The sequence below is a fragment of the Tachysurus vachellii genome, chromosome 12, assembly GCF_030014155.1.
Source record: "Tachysurus vachellii isolate PV-2020 chromosome 12, HZAU_Pvac_v1, whole genome shotgun sequence".
Taxonomy (NCBI): domain Eukaryota; kingdom Metazoa; phylum Chordata; class Actinopteri; order Siluriformes; family Bagridae; genus Tachysurus; species Tachysurus vachellii.
This window is the reverse complement of record NC_083471.1, coordinates 10,927,426-10,940,647: the sequence shown is the minus strand read 5'-3', so window position 1 is coordinate 10,940,647 and position 13,222 is coordinate 10,927,426. Positions and strand designations below refer to the sequence as shown.

Sequence of the window (13,222 nt, the reverse complement as noted above, 5' to 3'; positions counted from 1 at the left end):
TACCTTGGGAGAATTTGCAAGATTTTTTAAAGAGCTTTTTTTAAAGAAAACATGAGTGATAAGGCAAAACAAACTTATTTTATTTCTTATAGGACTAAAGTTAAGATGTAAGGCATAACAGAATGGCACAATCATCAAACAAAACATAACAAAAAAAAAAATACAGAAATAATCCCTGTTCAAAAGTGAGGTCCTTATTTCTTTCAGGTAGAAATTTTCTATTTCTTTCAGGTATATCTGCCTATTCTTCTTGGCAAAATACCTCCAGTTCCTGTACATATTTTGGTTGTCCTGAGATCTCCCTAAAGTGTCACAAAGATACTGAGGACAGGAGACTATGATCGCCACTCCAGAACATTAACTTTTGCCACTGGAGAGTCAACAATGCCAAGTGCTTTGGATTATTGTCATGTTGGAACATCCAAGAGCATTCTGTACTCAGCTTTTATGCTGTAGAATGCAAACTGTCTACTGCATGCTGCATTCATATTGCCACTAATTTTTTACTAACTTCCCTGTGACACTGGAGCTCACATATCCCCAAAACATTAGAGATCCACCACCATGCTTTACAGTGGGATGGTGTACTTTTTACCATTGGACTTGTTGGCTCCTCTCCAAACATAGTGTTTATGGTTGTGACTATAAAGTTCAGTTTTGGTCTCATCACTCAAATGATGCTGCTCCAGAAGCTGTGAGGCTTGTCTAGGTGCTGTCTGGTGTACTGAATGTGGGCCTTTTTTAGGCATGTGTGCAGTAACGGCTTTCTCCTGGCAACTCAACAATTTGTGCATTTGTGTTCAAGTACCTCCTTATTGTTCTCCTTGAAACAACAACACCAATTTTTCCCAGAGCAGCCCGTATTTCTCTCGAAGTTGTTTGGGTTTTTTTCTTTGCGTCCTGAACAATACTTCTAGAAGTAGTGGGTGAAAATCCTTTCCTGGTCTACCTGACCGTGGCTTAGTATCAACAGAATCTCTTATTTTCCAACTCTTTATCAGAGATTGAACAGTACTGACTGGCATTTTCAAGTGTTGTCATCTTTTTATATACTTTTCCTGCTTTCAGGAACTCTGCATTAGTTCAACTGCATTATTATGCAGGTCCATTGGCAGTTCTTTTGTCTTCCTCATGGTGCAGTATCCAGCCAAGTCAGTGCATCACCTCATGAGCTGAGAAACTCACTGACGATATATGCACAGACTCTACAATTACAATGAGTCACAGGTGTGGAAACTTCCCTTTGATAGCCATTTAACCCTCTGTGTGTGTGAACCTGTTTATAACAAACATTCAAGGATATGTGAACTTTTGATCAGGGTTGCTTGGGTGATTTCAGTTATCATAAGGTATTTAAAAGTAGTCAAACAACTATGTGATAATTAATGACTTCACGTGATCACTATCCTTAAATAAGAAAAATCCTTTGCATTATCAGTAAATTTTTCCAAATAAATGGCTATGTTTAACCATTTTTTTCAGGGTATGCAAACATTTGAGCATAACTGTACATGTACTTCCTGTAGGTGAGCCAAACATTTTTCACAGTTTACCTCCTGTAGGTGAACTAATTCAGAGATGAGCAGGTCAATTCATGTCCTGCAGGTCAGTTGATTTGTAGTCAAATCACTTTCTCACTGAGTTCACTTCCTGTGTGCTTTTTGTTTTATTCCTTAATGTTTTTTTATAAAGCCTTTTGGGCATTTTGTTTGGAACAGAGATATGTAAAAAAAAAAAGGAATATGTAAATGATTCAGTGAGGACGTGAGGTTCTGTAAATGCTTAGAGTTTGTTTGGTCATTTTAGATACAGAATTATATCTCTCTTGAGGTTATGCCTTTTATTATAGAAACGATGGCATTTCTGTCTAACCTGTATCACTTAACCTGTGCATTAGCATTCAATTTTACTCTTTAAAAACATATTATTCTTTAACCGTTATGAATTATTCAGTAGGTACACTGAAACTAATAGGAATGGTGTGTGTGTTGTTATGAGATCGAGGAGTGTAAGTTGGGCCCTGAACACCTGGGGGTGAAGTGTATTAGCCAGCATTAACATTTCCTCATTCTTCAAAAAGCGGCGTGCTCTTGTAACTTACCTCCACACCTCTGAAGCTCGTCTGCATCTTCCTGGAGCTCTGAGCACTGCTGAGTGTCAGGAATGTAAAAAAATTCTGTAGGGGAAAATAATGTAATTCTGTGAAAGTTTATTTTTAATCCAGTGATTATATCTTGCTCTGAAGAGCTTATTTTTTAACGTTTCCTGAACTACAACTTGCCAGTCAGATTTCTATGCTGTTAGAAGTGCATTGTGAACGTAATGAGTGGCTCATTGTAGCAAAAATAGAAGTTACTTCCCTTTTGAGTTTATTATACAGTAGGTACTAATAATACTAATCTCTTCTATTATTATGTCTGCAAAGGCAGTTTTTAGTGTGGATTTTAGCTGTATTGTTATTATTTTGTACTGACCCTTCCTATCCCAAACCCAAATCTCATTGATCCAACGATGAGCATGAAGCTCAGATTCAGACATCAGAGTTGTAATGAAGAGCTGCTGTGACAGTAAAGAGCAGGTTAATGCCTGTTTTTTTGTTTCACACTTCAGTGGCTGTTTAGAGGCTGAAATCGATCCTCATGGCCTCACTCTGTCCCTCTCTGTATTGATGCTCTTGTTAGCAGCTTTTCCTCTGAACATTTCATCTGAGCAGCTTATGATTAAACTCCTTGAGCTCTGAGACCCCGAGTATTTCCATGGTTACTCTGCATCGCACTGCCTTGGCTGGACAGGAGCTGGGGCCAAGAGAGAAAGTGTTTCAGCTGGCCTTACTGTTTTTATTTTTTCTCATCTAACACCTCTAGGACATTGGAAAGGGCCAGAGAGAGAGAGAGAGATGGATGTGGGGTGTAGACAGGTAGAAAGCATATTTGCTTAGTTCTGTTTAGGTCCTCTAAAAGCTCTTTCTAAATATCTCCAGAATCTTTTTTTTCCACCCTTAATGGCTCTTTGTTTTTGCCCTCTGAGAGAACTCAAACAGGTTCTGTGTAGAGGCTTACAGTAGAGGATTTCTACTCCAGATCATGTTCCTACCAGGCCCTTTTAGTAAACTTTATCTGTTATCTATTCAAAGAAGAAAAAGTATAGCAGTGATGGTGTGATGAGTGTAAGAAAAGTTTCAGACTGATAGTATACACAGGGCAGTGCAGGTAGCTTCAGCTACTACTATATTAATGAGACCACATGATGCTCATTAAATTTTGTCTGGTCTCTTTCTATCTCTCTCTCTTTCTATCTCTTCCTCTCCCTTTCTCTCACTTGCTTGCCCTGTACTAGTGTAATCAGTATCAGACTTGGCTTTGACACTAGAGACTCAGAGTCAAAGAGAATTAGACAGAGACAGACAGACTCACAGTATAATCACAGACAGACAGACTGTGGCCCTGTAAGTTGTAGAACACACTGGTGAATATCAGCACTGAAGCTCTGTGCCCATGTGTCGCCAGCTCCCGATGCCACTCTGTACATCTCCATCCCCGCCACTCTGCTCGTATCCATGGCAACTGTAAGCACTGACATCTGTTGCCTAGGAAGCAGCTCGGGCCTGAGTCTGATTTGCCACAAGCTGCGTTCATGGCACAGCTGAAGCTGAAGGGTGTGTGAGACAGGCGTGTGTGTGTGTGTGTGTGCATATGTAAACACCATACACACAGATGTTGTTTTGGCTCATTAACATACAGAGACAGTGTAATTACCCCTTTTTCGAATATATTCTCCATATGTTGCCATGGAAATAGAAATTAGTTTATGAAGAACAGTAATCCAGTGAATGTGAAAACTTTCCCAGCTGTACTTCATGTTCTTTGTGCGTGTGTGTGTGCAGGAACGTGAGCTCAGACGGGGCGGAGGCACGCAGGAGGCTGCGGGAGTGTGATGGCCTGGTGGATGCTCTGCTGCATGCTCTACTGTCAGCTGTGGGGAAGAAGGACATGGACAACAAGGTGAGATTCGCCGTTCTTGTCGCTCGTTACAAGACCTTAGAAAACATTTTGAAAAGCAAGCTAGAATTTGGATGCTAGGTTTCTACACATGTCAAGATTATTAATTTTTTTGTCTTTTCCCCAGTCCGTGGAGAACTGCGTGTGCATCATGAGGAACCTTTCCTACCACGTTCACAAAGAAGTCCCGGGAGCTGAGAAGTACCAGGACCCATCCTCTCTGCAGGCTCCGGGCTCCACAGGGACTCATAGGAAGAAGAAGGACGACGCGGGCTGCTTTGGGGGCAAAAAGGCTAAAGGTTTGTGTTTTCCAAAGCCTGTTATATTCAATAACTATGAGAAATAATACTTGCCTTCAGGTAACAGAATTCTAAATGAGCTGGAGCTGTTGTGAGAAAAAAGAAGCCATGATTAGTCTGTTTGTGTGTGTGTGTGTGAGGGCTGACTCAGACACTGTGTGTGTGTGTGTGTGAACAGTGTAGAAGGAGCCAGTCCTGTTCTGGTGGGTGTTTGGTGGCGTGTGCCAGCAGAACCCTGTTCTTTCCTTTTTTTATTAATTCTCATAGTCTGAAACTAAATCAACACAGACTCCTTATTAATTGGCCTCCAGTCCCGGATCACATCCACAGCAGTGTCAATTAAGCTTCAACATCTTAAATCTGTTAATGTCTATAAATCCCCCGATGTCCATGACTGACGCAGCATTTCCTGAACGTGTGCAACAGATAACGGAGTTTATCGAGGGCTTGTTTCTGCCAAGCTCCATTCTGAAGGAGAAGATCACCTGTGTAAAAGGCCTCTACGAAGCTTCTGTTTGCTTCCACTCCTAGAAATGTGTTAACTCAGTTATCAGGAAATTTGAAGAAACAAGGATTTTTTTTTAAATAAAAGCATCCTGAAGCATCCGGCTGAGCTAAGAGCAACTTTAAATTGCTGTTTGGTTGAATTGGGCTAGCAGCAAAGCTCAGAATCATCCAGAACTGAAAGTCCCAGTAATTATTCAGCAACCACAAAGTTTCATCGGTGAAGCCTGTCTGCTGTAACACACACACACGCGCGCACACACACACACACATATATACACACACACACACATTTATATCATGCCTCTTCTCTTCTTTCCCTTTGCTTGTGCTTGGCTGCTGCTGCGCTGGCTAACTGTAGAGGAATGGTTTAATCAAGGTGAGTTTCTCTTTCACATTCTCTTTCTCCTTCCATCCCTCCGCCTCTCGTTCTGTGTGTTCTGTGTCCGTCTCACATGGCCTTCTTACAACCCAGACTTTTGTTCATATCATATAATAGATCATGTGTTTGTTTGAGTCGTGTGTGTGTGTGTGTGTGTGTGTGTGTGCGCACATGTGTGTGGCACTGGGATGCTCTTTATTAGCTCACTTTGCTATAGATCTATTTCTGTCTCATGCATTATTAAGAGGGATTCCCACTTAAGAGAGCCTCAGACATTAGAATGTAGTGTGTGTGTGTGTGTGTGTGTGTGTGAGAGAGAGTAAAGGTCTAAGATGGACATGACATTTATTCTCCAGATATAAAAACCATAGCTGTTGCCTTTTGTATTTCTCTCTGTCTCTTACAATCTCTCTCTTTCTCTCTTATCAGGGAGAAGAAACGGAGACAATGACAAAAACTACGACACGATGGACCTCCCAAAGCGCACCGAGCCCACTAAAGGTACACAGAGGAATGGTCCACAAACGTCTCTGACACATCACGGAGTCTCAGTTACCCAGAAGCACAAATGTTTCCTGTGTTTCTGTGAAAGGGAAATGAGCTTTAGTTTATAGAAATTTCTGCATGTGAAGCCTTTCTCAGCAGCTATGTTGCGCCTGTGTTCCCCGTTTCTGTTTCTGATGAGAGGGAGAGCATTACACAATGATGTAATGTAAACAAGGCAGTAAAGAGCTCACGTGTGAAATTAAAAGCTTTTATTGTAGTGTTTCAGTTGATTAGCAAACAGGGCTAGTTCAGAGAAAACACTTTAGACACTAATCCTGTCTTAGCTGTTATTTATTTTCAGAATGAGAAGATATTTGGGTTTGTTTCATTTCTTGATGCTGTTGATTAATATGAGCTGCAGCTGAACAGTGGAATGTTCTGGAAGCGGCCATCTTGGATCTCTCCTAGTTATATCTCCCACCGCCTTTTCCCATCAGCCTTAATGATGTCTGATGTCTTAAAGATTTTAAGTGAAGGGTCAGTTACAATAGATTTACTGCTTCATAATCCATGTTTTTAATTCATGGTAAGTTGATCAGCCAGTCATTATGCAAGATTGTAATACTTCTCTAAAAATTACTCAAAAAAGGAGCTTTGTGATTTAACATTCAGCTGCTGGAAGGTGTTTGATTGGTCAATTGTTCGAGATGAAGATTAATGCTGATCTTCATCAGGAGACTGCTGGAAGTCAGAGTTGAAACTGTGAGAGATTGTCTCTGTGACGTGAAACCATGTAGCGGAAATGAAGACGCAGGCGGATGCAGAGTTTCACCCAGAACCAGGCAGATCCCATGCAATACAATACTGTTTTTTTTTTCTTCCCTGCGAGAGAGGAAGTGCATTTAAGGACACAAGGGTAGCTTTTTTTTTTTCTCCGCCTATTCCGCTGTGCACCTAGAAATTAGCATCGGGTCCCTTTGTTTTTCCCACTGAGGAAAATCGAGACCTATCGAACCGCTGTCTGGAGGCTGCCGCCGCTTCTGCTGACATTTATTGATTCACAGTTGAATCCCGTCACCCCTCGTCACCTTTTGGTGGTATTCACAGCGGCCGGGACGTGTTTGAAAACCATAAAGCGTGGAAAACCTACAGCACACCCGTTTGCATTATTCATCACCCTGAGGAAGAAAACAGAGAGAGACAAGAAAGCAAGGCGGAAGAGATGTAATTAAGGGATCGGTGGGAGGTGGTAATTAACCGTGAGAGAGCGATAGTGAAGAGCGCGTTGTTTCAGTTAACTGAAATGACACATCTTTGTTTTAACCTTGACAAGGACACAATTCACTGCCTTTCCTCTCTCTTTCTACCTCTCTCTCTCTCTCTCTCTCTTTCTCCTTTCTGCGGTGTGCTGAAGAGCCGAGGATCAGAGCAGAAATTATCTGTACACGACCATCAGCCATCTTTAATTTGGCTCCTTTACTATGCCTGACTGGTACAGAGACCACACCTCCTTCACTATGGCTGACCGGTACAGAGACCACACCTCCTTCACTATGGCTGACCGGTACAGAGACCACACCTTTTTCACTATGGCTGACCGGTACAGAGACCACACCTTTTTCACTATGGCTGACCGGTACAGAGACCACACCTTTTTCACTATGGCTGACCGGTACAGAGAACACACCTCCTTCACTATGGCTGACCGGTAGAGAGAACACACCTCCTTCACTATGGCTGACCGGTACAGAGACCACACCTCCTTCACTATGGCTGACCGGTACAGAGACCACACCTCCTTCACTATGGCTGACCGGTACAGTGACCACACCTTTTTCACTATGGCTAACTGGTACAGAGAACACACCTTTTTCACTATGGCTGACCGGTAGAGAGAACACACCTCCGTCACTATGGCTGACCGGTACAGAGACCACACCTTTTTCACTATGGCTAACTGGTACAGAGACCACACCTTTTTCACTATGGCTGACCGGTACAGAGACCACACCTTTTTCACTATGGCTGACCGGTACAGAGACCACACCTCCTTCACTATGGCTGACCGGTACAGAGACCACACCTCCTTCACTATGGCTGACCGGTACAGAGACCACACCTTTTTCACTATGGCTACCTGGTACAGAGACCACACCTTTTTCACTATGGCTGACCGGTACAGAGACCACACCTTTTTCACTATGGCTGGCCGGTACAGAGACCACACCTCCTTCACTATGGCTGACCGGTACAGAGACCACACTTTTTTCACTATGGCTAACTGGTACAGAGACCACACCTTTTTCACTATGGCTGACCGGTACACAGTCCACACCTCCTTCACTATGGCTAACTGGTACAGAGACCACACCTTTTTCACTATGGCTGACCGGTACACAGTCCACACCTCCTTCACTATGGCTAACTGGTACAGAGACCACACCTTTTTCACTATGGCTGACCGGTACAGAGACCACACCTTTTTCACTATGGCTGGCCGGTACAGAGACCACACCTCCTTCACTATGGCTGACCGGTACAGAGACCACACTTTTTTCACTATGGCTAACTGGTACAGAGACCACACCTTTTTCACTATGGCTGACGGGTATAGAGGCCACGCCTTGTTCACTAATGCAAACAGGAGCAGAGGCCAGGCCTCCTTTACCTCAATAAGGGTTCAATGTATGTGTTTCTGAAACACAGAAAAGATGATAATATCCACGGTGTTGCTGTAATAAATTAGAGGAGTAAATGTTCTCGGCAGTTCCTCTGAGGAAGAACGCATCTCTGTCCGTCTCAGTGGTCTGGCTGATTGGACACATCCTCTGTATGTAAGCTTATTGACTGAGGCCTTGTGTCTGGAGCCTCTCACCACATTCCACTTCATTCTGCTGTTTTGCAGTGAAGTGGGGACAGCTTTATGAACATCTGTATTGCTGCTCCCCTCCCATGCTTAAGAAAAACATCTGGCGGTGTGTTGAAGGTGGTTTAGTGGGAGATCTTGTGTCCTCATGTCTCTGTCCTGGCAGTCTGCTGTGTGTAAACATGCCGCTGAGCTGAAGGGAATTATTTACTGCCTGAGAGTTTATCAGGGCCATTTCTCACTAGAGCAGCAACACACAGCTTTACACAGCTCCCTCTGGAGTCTCTCTCTATCTCTTCCTCTCTCTCTCTCTCTCTCTGTCTCTCTGTCTCTCTGTCTCACTCCAGCAGTGTAACACGTGTATGTCTTCATGCTTCTGCCTCCAGAATTCCTCCAGTTCACATCAGCACCATCCACACTGGGCTTTGAATGCTTGTCTTTTTCTTCTTGATGAATCAGTAAGCAGCGGCACTGCTCTCTCTCTCTCTCTCTCTCTCTCTCTCTCTCTCTGTGTCTCTCTCTCTCTCTCTCTTAGTGTCACTGTGAGAAACATTACACCCTCAGTAGGAATGCCACGCCCTGCACAAACTCTCTTCTTTGTCCAACCACGCATTTTCTTTCCTTTCTTTCGTTCTTTCTTTCATTCTTTCGTTCTATCGTTCTTTCTTTCTTTCCTCGCATATATCCCCTATTTTTCTCTCTTTATTCTTTCTCATCCATCTTGTAGACAGCTCTTTTGCCTCCTGTGTCTTTCCCTCCCTCTTTATGCCCCTCCTTGTTATGACTCTCCACTGTTATTTCTCCTTCCCTGGTGTGAGAATTCTCTCGGTGGCCCCATGTTGCTGAGGCCCATCATGCCTCACTAGCTTGGCTTTTCACATTTCACCAGTGCAGTGTGAAGATAAACAGTGCGAGTGGAATATCACAAGCCCAAGCACACATTTCCAAAATCTGCTGAGGCCAGCGTTGTCTTCGGTCACACACTCGCTCGTCTGTTGAAACTTGCATCTGTTCCCTGATCAGTTAAAGAAGTGAAGGACATGACCGTGAACTGGACAAAATCTGATCCTGGGTCATACCTCAGAGACGTGGACTGGAAAGCTGTTTCTAAGCAGATATGCAGAAGGTTCAATGTGCCAAACCCAACAGGAGAAATTGAAATTATGCAAATCAGCTGTGTGGAGTTCACACCTCTGAGGTTGCCAGGTCCTCTTCTTTTTTTTTTTTTTTTAAGTCTCTGGCCACTGGAATGGAAAGGAGGGAAGCAGTTCTCTGCTGTTGTAGCTCATCCATCTCAAGGTTTCAAATTATGCATTCCGAGGTGTGTTTCTGCTCACTGCAGCTGTAAAGAGTGGTTACTTGAGTTAACAGACCCTTCCTCTGAGTGTGATACATTCCCCTCTGACCCCACTTATCAGTCTTGTTAACTCTTAACCATTCTGTGCCAACTCCAGAGACTGGTGTTTGATGTGAGCGTTATCTGAAGACCTGGATGTGCCCGGTTTCAGTAGAGGGAGGGGTGTGTGATTCTGTTTCTGATTTTGCATAATTCAATCTGAATGCAATTCTCTGGAAATATATTAGAATCCATCTGCAGCTGCTTTAAAGCCGACAGACACACAGCTGCTTTTGGTGATACTTGCCATTTGTTTGTGTGTCCATGTGCGTGTGCGCGTGTGCGCATGTGTGTAAGTCTGAATTTACCCAGTGGGTGCCAGCTGCTGCCGTACCCCCTGACGATATGGCAGGCTGTAACACAAGACTGGCAGCTTCATCCTGCTGCGCCTCGCTTGCCAATCATTATAACTCACACACACCATAAACTCACACACACTCTTACAACCAGCAGTGCCAGGAGAACACACAGCTTCGGTACAAATGATCATCAAGCACCATGCAGTGTGAGATTGTGAGATATCTTCAGAGAAGCAGGGAAAAGAGCAGCTCGGGAGCGAGCCAGGGAAATTACCGATGTGTTTTCTGCTTCTGTGCGGACAGAGGATCCAGACCTGCTCCTATTTCACAGACATTAGTTGCCCTGACGATTGTTCTTGTGCAATGTGCATGTCTGGAGCCATTTCCACAATCAATTATCGCCCTTTAAAGCTTGCATTTATTGTGTTGTGTGATTTGTTTTATTGTGTTGTGTATTGACTTTGTATTCACTGTGTAGTTGCTGAGTCGTTGTGATGTTTTCTTTGAAATATGATATTTGTTTCAGTTCAGCATGTTGTAACAGCGTCACAATGTTTCCCACCAAGTGAAAAGGGTTGAGGAGTTTTTCTCTGAAACACAACAAGCTGTAAAACCCCTGATCTAAACCCCTAATCTAAACCCATAATCTTATCACCTGAGATAAACCCACAATCTAAATCCCAGTTCTAAACACCTGAGAGAAATCTCAGTCAGCCTGGTGAGGTTCTGGCTGTTTATTGTTGCTATAATGTAAGATTTGTGCCATTCAGCGACACTCAGTCAGCCTCTTCTGAAACCTCAGCTTGAGTTTCATCAGGACCCCAAGTCAGGGTTGATCTAAAAGCAGGAGACAGGATAAGAGAGAGAGAGAGAGAGAGAGAGAGAGAGAGCGAGAGTTTATTGTGTTTATAAATATATCCTGAGTTGAGTAGCAAAAGAAATGTGGAATGGAGGTGAGGAGAGGAATTGAGCGAGGGAGTATGATGTGTTTATTTTTTGAGTGGAGATCAGACACCCGCGTTCAAAGTGCCAACACGCCATGTTTTCTAAAAGCAGGAGTCTGAGAGAGAGAGGCACGTAAACAAGCTAGGTGATGAGAAAACCAAAGCAATACAGACGGGGACAGGGAATGAAGAGAAAGCAGGGATTTGGAGGAAAGCGTCTCCAAATCAAAGGCAGTGTGTCTCTCCATTGAGCAGATGGCTCTGAGATGGTGTTTTCTTGTAATTGACGAACTTAAACTCCTCCGTGTTTATTTTGCTGCTCAGCGACGGGCTGACAGATTTGTCAGGACATCACACCTCCTTACTTGGAGCATCTCCCTGCCAAAAACATCTGACTCGAATGGCGTGTTTGAGTCGAGGCAGATTGTGGACCTCACCCACACACATGCACATCTGTCTCTCTTTCATCCTACAGTTTTATTTGGTGTGTGGATACGTAAACGTGTTGGAAAGTGACTCAGATCCCAATCAGACTTGTTTTTGTTCGCATGTTCTGTTTTTCTGAGCAAGTTTTTTTTTTGTGCTCTTTTCCCTCACCCTCAGCCTGCTGTCCCGCTTTCATTAGCACCAGTGCCGTGTGCTTGTCTCCTCTGAGAGGACGAGCCAGCCAAGGCGAAGGTCACGTTGCGATGCTGACTGCATCAGAGGCGCCGTTTGTGTGCCGCGTTCTGGAAGGGGCGGAGCTTTGAGCCCGCTCACACTGCGCCCGTCAATCTTCCTACTCAGAGCAGATAAAAGACTGTCACACCTCGTGGCCTTTCTTCTCCGTCTTTCTTTCTGTCTCTCTTTCATTTGCACAGAAGAGATTTGTCAGCGTGACTGACCAGAGGTTGCCTTGGTGATGCTGGCTACTGGATTTCCTGCGGGTTAGCGGATGTTAGTCTTTCATTTGGTTTCTCTCTCTCTCACTCTCACTTTCATTCAAAATTAGATACACAATCTCTTGCACTCCCTGCTTTCCAGCCCAGACTGTTGCTCTGCTATTTAAAGATAAGCTTGTGTTTATCTAAGCACAGTTCTTTTTAAACATGCTCACAATCCTGCGTCTTAACAAACATCTGTCTGACCTGCAGAGATACACAGTAATCTGTCACTACAGATCCCAGTATCTTCTCCCTAGACCTCAGGTTCAAATCTAGATGATACCGCTGCTCTGTCGACAACAGCAATACTGGGCATGCTCTTGGAGTGGGTGGGGCTTACTCTCTCCACCCTGTCAATCACAGTGACACTAACCAATTGCAGCAAACTGTGAGTTCGAGCACTTTGTTCTCATAGAGTAGAGTTTTAAGACGTGTCTCATATGAAGCGTTCACTCGTCCCCTTTTGACTGAAAATGTCTTGATTTTTAACATTAAATCCTTAACACCAGGACCACAGCTCGGTCTCGTCTACTAAGAAAATCAGTTGGCTAAATTTGATTAAGCTGAAATTCATTGCTTCCACTAGCGTGATTTCAATTAGCACCAGCTTAAAGGTACTCATCCCCTGAGCGGAGGAAACGTCTGCAGCCAATTAGAGGTCAATAGCTGCTTTCAGCCCTCTAATCAGCTGCTAATGAAGATTTGGAACATAACGGAGTGACACTGGATGAGGCGGCAGTGGCGCTTCCACTGGAGAGTGTAGATGGAAAGATAGAAGGAAGGAGAGGATGAGTACAGCTGGAAAGCATGCAGCAGTGTTGGTGTTCGATGGAGGAATCAGGAGCAGATGGACTTTCTGGATCAGATGGCATGGTGCTGATGCCAAGCAGCTGTTAGCATGTTCTCTCACAGCATTGCCTGGCTGCACCCAGCTCTGTTGCTTCCTGTAACAGTGCTGAAAGCTTTTCCTGGAGTTGGCTCAGTCAGAGTGAGAGAAAAACACACAAAAAAAAACAAAGGTGCTTTTGTTTTTGTGTCCATCGTCCCAAGCTTCCTCTCACCAGCCGGTTTTTGAAGCCTCGGCTGGATGATGTGGTGCGTGTAGAGATGCTGCCAGTCTCTCGC

The 13,222-nt window shown here is 44.0% G+C and overlaps 1 protein-coding gene across 7 annotated transcripts in view; it reads left to right on the top strand.

The window, feature by feature from the left end:
- Positions 1–13,222, top strand: part of arvcfb (ARVCF delta catenin family member b) — a 122,977-nt gene that overhangs the window by 96,402 nt on the left and 13,353 nt on the right. For 6 of the 7 annotated variants that reach the window (XM_060884142.1, XM_060884140.1, XM_060884141.1 and 3 more), the window contains 4 exons: positions 3,884–4,001; positions 4,126–4,297; positions 5,163–5,180; positions 5,613–5,684. In XM_060884142.1, coding sequence (XP_060740125.1) covers positions 3,884–4,001; positions 4,126–4,297; positions 5,163–5,180; positions 5,613–5,684 — 380 coding nt within the window. The remainder of the gene's footprint in view (positions 1–3,883; positions 4,002–4,125; positions 4,298–5,162; positions 5,181–5,612; positions 5,685–13,222) is intronic. The other variant, XM_060884139.1, reaches the window with a different exon arrangement.